At 46.8% G+C, this 4,842-nt stretch overlaps 1 protein-coding gene across 1 annotated transcript; it reads left to right on the top strand.

The window, feature by feature from the left end:
* Nucleotides 1-520: 520 nt before the first annotated feature.
* Nucleotides 521-3,426, top strand: Ell3 (elongation factor for RNA polymerase II 3). Its single transcript, XM_076848515.2, has 11 exons — nt 521-681; nt 866-901; nt 1,252-1,364; nt 1,462-1,663; nt 1,754-1,833; nt 1,961-2,036; nt 2,136-2,316; nt 2,400-2,442; nt 2,531-2,702; nt 2,926-2,970; nt 3,048-3,426. The coding sequence occupies exons 1-11, from the start codon at nt 550-552 to the stop codon at nt 3,156-3,158; spliced, it is 1,191 nt and encodes a 396-aa protein (XP_076704630.1). The 5' UTR covers nt 521-549; the 3' UTR covers nt 3,159-3,426.
* The last annotated feature ends 1,416 nt before the right edge of the window (nt 3,427-4,842 follow it).

Here is a 4,842-nt window from a genome sequence, read left to right as displayed (position 1 = left end):
TTATAGCTTCTCTGGCCTACAGTAGAAAGTGGCTTCGGATCTGCAAAAGCAGGCTGGAAAAAGCAAAAGCGCCGCACCAGTTCCCACTTCGGCTCCTGGGTTTCTGACGCTCTCGACGTGAGAAACAACAATGGTTGAACCCGCCTACCAACCAAGCTATCTTTCCCGCTCTATGGCTGAAAGCCTCAAGGGGTTGCAAGTTCCGTTTTCACTTAAGAGACCGCAACTCTGAGTTCAGGGTGGCTGGAGAAATTGAGAATTCTGGATGAGATCAGACCGCATCTGGCCACAGACTCTCCCCAGAACTGACTAGCCTTTCTGAAAGCTCCAGTAAGGCCTAGATCAATATAAGAGGAAACCATGGGGATTGGGGTCCCCAGGAGATCAAGGCACCGCCCAGTCGGCTGGGTGGGGAAGGGAGGCGGGGTTCTGGCGGAAGGCGGGGCAGACCTGAGCTACCTGGCGTGCCCGCCTAGCCCTGCACAACGGAGGTGGCAGTGGTAGCTCTCGCTTGTGGACCTCGTTCTACTTGGGCTCGACCTCGCCTCCATGGAGGGACCTCAGGAACATTTGAATGGGAAGCTTCGGCTTTGCTTCTCCCCTGCTGCCCGGACCAGCCTCTTACTGCTCAGGCTCAACGACGCTGCGCTGCGGGCACTGCAAGAGTGTCAGCGGCAACAGGTGAGGCCGGCTCCTGGCTCCTTCTTCCGTACCCCTACCTTCGGGACTTAAGGTCTCAATCCGCCACACTGGAGCAGGGACTTGGGGAAGGGGAGCAGTTTTCCGCAAGCTCCATGCTCCCCACCTCTCCAAGTGAAACCGCTGCCTTACCTTCGCTCAGCTCACATCTGTGCTCTCCCGGCAGGTACGGCCAGTGATTGCTTTCCAAGGCCACCGAGGGGTAAGTGCGGGCCCAGGGTGTGTTGAGTGAGGTCGGGATGAGGGGGCACAAAAGTGGGCTTCAATAAGGTGAGGTCAGGGCAGGAGGCTGAGAATGGTCACGGTCTGAGGAAGTTCGGAGAACTGAACCCTAAGTGGAAACAAGGGGGCTGCTGGGTTTGTGGTCTCAGGAGGCTGCGGTTGGGGACACTGTGCCTTCTCAGTATCTTGGGGAACTCAGGCTCAGCTGCACCTGGCGTGCTAACGAGCCCCGTGGGACCCATCTTCAGTCTTAGGCTGGCTCCGGGAGGAGTGGCGTGGGCGGGAGGGGAGGGGTTGACTTCCTGGAGCTTATTCTTTTTTCCACCCCAGTATCTGAGACTCCCAGGCCCTGGTTGGTCCTGCCTCTTCTCTTTCATAGTGTCCCAGTGTGGCCAGGAGGGCGCTGGCGGTGGCTTGGACCTTGTGTGCCAGCGTTTAGGCAGGTAAGGCTGCAGGTAAGAATTTGCAGGAAGAGGGAAGGGAATGCGAAGAGGTGCTTAAAAACTCTTCACCTTGTTTTTTCTCACCACTTCTTTTCAGATCTGGGCTTAACTGCCTCCACTGCCTGGGCCCACTCAGGGAGCGCCTCACTATTTGGGCAGCTATGGATTCCATCGCAGCCCCATCAATGGTTCAGGAACACAACCTAACTGAAGATGCCAGAGATCCTGAGAACTGGCAGAACACGGGAGACTATTTTGAAGGAGATGTAGTGTCACAGACACAGGTGGCACTAGAAGAGGTGAGGTTAGAAAACTGAAGGGATTTGTGATAAGGTGGGGCAAAGCCTGAAGCTGAGGGAGTCAAGTGCTTCTGCCACTTTCCCTGCCAGGTGTCAGATCCACTGGCAAGCAATCAAGGACAGTCAATGCCAGGATCCTCAAGGGAGCACATGGCACAGTGGGAAGTGAGGTACCTGGCACAGGGTGGGAATAATATGGGAAGCCCTGGTCTAATCTCCACCCTTAAATGCTGTAAAAGATCTGGACCCAGGTCCTACCCTGGTCTTCATCTCTCCCATTCTCTTCAAATATCTTAGGAAGCAGACCCATCTTCCAAACAGAGAGTTGGATCTGGCATTGCCTTCCTCCACTAGCCGGAAACGTCAGCACAAGGTAATGTGTAATGGCAAGGACTTTTCAGAAACCACTGAAATTTTTAAATTGAGAAGCCAAAATAGGAATCTCCTGGTTTGCTGTTTGTTTTCTCCACAGAAACGTCCAGAGTCAGAAGCTACTGAAGAATTAGAAGAAAAGAGGCTCAGAGCTCTGCCTCTAGCTTCAGGTCCCCTACAAGAGCTGTCCAGTCAGGACTTACAAGAGGAAGAAGATTGGGAACAAGAAGATAAAGAAGACATAGACCCTAGGTTGGAGCACAGTCCCTTAGTTCAAGCAGGTGAATTAATGAGAGGAGGGTAAAAATACCACAGTGGAAAAAAGATCTATAGTCACTTTTGTGTTTTCTTGCTTCCTTCCCAGACTCTGAATCCCCAAGCCCTGAAGAGGTGCCAGATTACCTCCTGTGAGTAATTTCATCAAGCCTGTACATATAAGCTCCCTGGAAGTCAGGAGCTTTTGAATGAAATTGAAGGCGATAACTCTCCTGACAGGCAATACAGGGCCATCCAAAGTACAGAGCAGCAACAGGCCTATGAGCAGGACTTTGAGAGAGATTATACTGAATACCGCATCCTCCATGCCCGTGTTGGGGCCGCAAGCCAAAGATTCATAGAGCTGGGAGCAGAGATCAAGAGAGTTCAGCAAGGAACTCCAGAACACAAAGTAAGGACTGGACCCAGGCTGGCTTTCCAGCCTTAATGGCCGTTACCTATTGCTAATCACCTATAAGCCTGTTTGTTCAGTGACTAAGAAAAGTGACAGGCAAACCTGTTTTGGCAGAAAAATCAGTCTATATCATTTGGTGGAATGAGAAGGGAGGTTACTTTCCTGATTTTATTTTTCTTCCTTTTAATGTTGGACTCAGTGATAGTATTTTCTGTTTCAGGTGCTGGAAGATAAGATAGTCCAGGAGTATAAAAAGTTCAGAAAGGTAAGACAAGTTCTGAGAACAAAAGCAAGAAGGTAGAACTGTTTTTAGTTTTTGACAAGAATGCTTTTTCTCTGCAGCGGTACCCAGGTTATAGAGATGAGAAGCATCGCTGTGAGTACCTGCATCAGAAATTGTCCCACATTAAAGGTCTCATCCTGGAGTTTGAGGAAAAGAACAGGGGCAGCTGAAGCTGTCAAGCAGGCTTCTTGACCCTCTTTCCAGTGAAATGAACGAAGCAGCTATAAACTAGTGTGTAACTATCTGCTTTTCTTTTGCTGACCAGTTGAGGCCATGGTGGCAAGTAGAGAGCTGCTGTTCTAGGTTCTTGAGGATTGTTATTGTTGTCATATTTGAAGTTTTTAGGTTGTGGGCCCACTGCTAAGACCCCCTCAGCTGTGCCCAGGAGAATAGAAAAGTAGCAGAGGCTTGTCTTCTTTAGTTCAATCAACTAATTGAGAAATTACATCATTTCTTGGATAAGAAGCTTTGAAGATATTAGACAAACTCAATAAGTAAATCTGCCTCATAGCTCCCCAAAGGAAAGAACAAGTTTTGGTAACAGCTAAGGAAACTTATAGCACCCCTGGATATAATGGGAAAGGGCTTGGGTATTATCCATGTACTGAAAGTAAATTCTTTTATAAACATAGCTAAAATATTGCTTCTGTGTTTTTGTACAAGTTTTATTTATTTATTTTTTTTAGTTGCAGTTGGACACATTACTTTTTTTTTTTTTTTAATGTGGTGCTGAGGATCAAAACCAGCACCCTGCACGTACTAGGCAAGCACTTTACTGCTAAGCCACAACCCCAGCCCCTGTACAAATTTTTATATTTTCCTTAAATCCTCCAAAGCAGTGATTCTTACCCTTTACATCTGCTTCAGGTGCTCTCTAAACAATTAGATCCCCAGCCCCTGGCTCAGATGTTATGAATTAAAATCTCTTAAGATTATGTTTTAGATGTTTTTTTTTTAAATTATTCTTTGCATTGATAAGGATTGAACCCAGGCCGCATCAAATGTTCTACCACTGAGCTATATCCCCAACCCCAATATCTTTACTATGCATGATCCATGTATATTTTGCTGTAAGGCTTTACCAAATCTATCTTATAGTTGAACTAGAGATTACAGTAAGAAAGTTCTCCTTTTGTAAACATAGGGGTTTATAGGATCACTTACAGTCACAAGAGTGACATTGCTTTCCCTAGTTCCACTGGAGAGTGAAGTTAATGGACCACACCCAATAGTGTTGCAATTCCTGAAACAACTTGGATGCAACTCCAACCTGGTCACACCCATGCAGGGCATTTCTGGGCAAAGAACAGTCTTTGGGAGGTATAAACATGCAGAAAGCTTAGCATTAACCCATCCTTAGGGCACGGACTGGGCCAGAAACAGCCCAACAGGAAAGACCCTTTACCTTTTCTAATCAACTCATTTTCAAATTGAGAAATTACATCTAACCACCAGGCAATAAACATGTAGGAATAGAGAAATTTAGAATGATTTAGAGATGAGAACTTTGGACCCAATCAATTATTCTATAGCTATAGCAACTAGTGTATAGCCACTGTGATGGCTTTTTTGTTTTGTTTTGTTTAAGGTACTGGGGATTGAACCCAGGGGTCTCTACCACTAAACTTCATCCTCATCCCTTTTTATTTATTCATCTTAAGACAAGGCCTCACTAGGTTGCCCAGACTGGAATTGAACTTGCAATCCTCCTGAGTTGCCAGGATTATAGGCATGTGCCACCATTTCTGGCAATGCCACTATGTGGCTAAGTGAATTAAAATTAAAAAGGTAGTTCCTAGGCACATTTCAAATGCTCCATAGCTACATGTATTGGACAATGAAGATTACAAAATG

The sequence above is a fragment of the Callospermophilus lateralis genome, chromosome 3, assembly GCF_048772815.1.
Source record: "Callospermophilus lateralis isolate mCalLat2 chromosome 3, mCalLat2.hap1, whole genome shotgun sequence".
NCBI classification, from domain to species: Eukaryota; Metazoa; Chordata; class Mammalia; order Rodentia; family Sciuridae; genus Callospermophilus; species Callospermophilus lateralis.
This window is presented reverse-complemented; position numbering and strand designations above follow the sequence as displayed.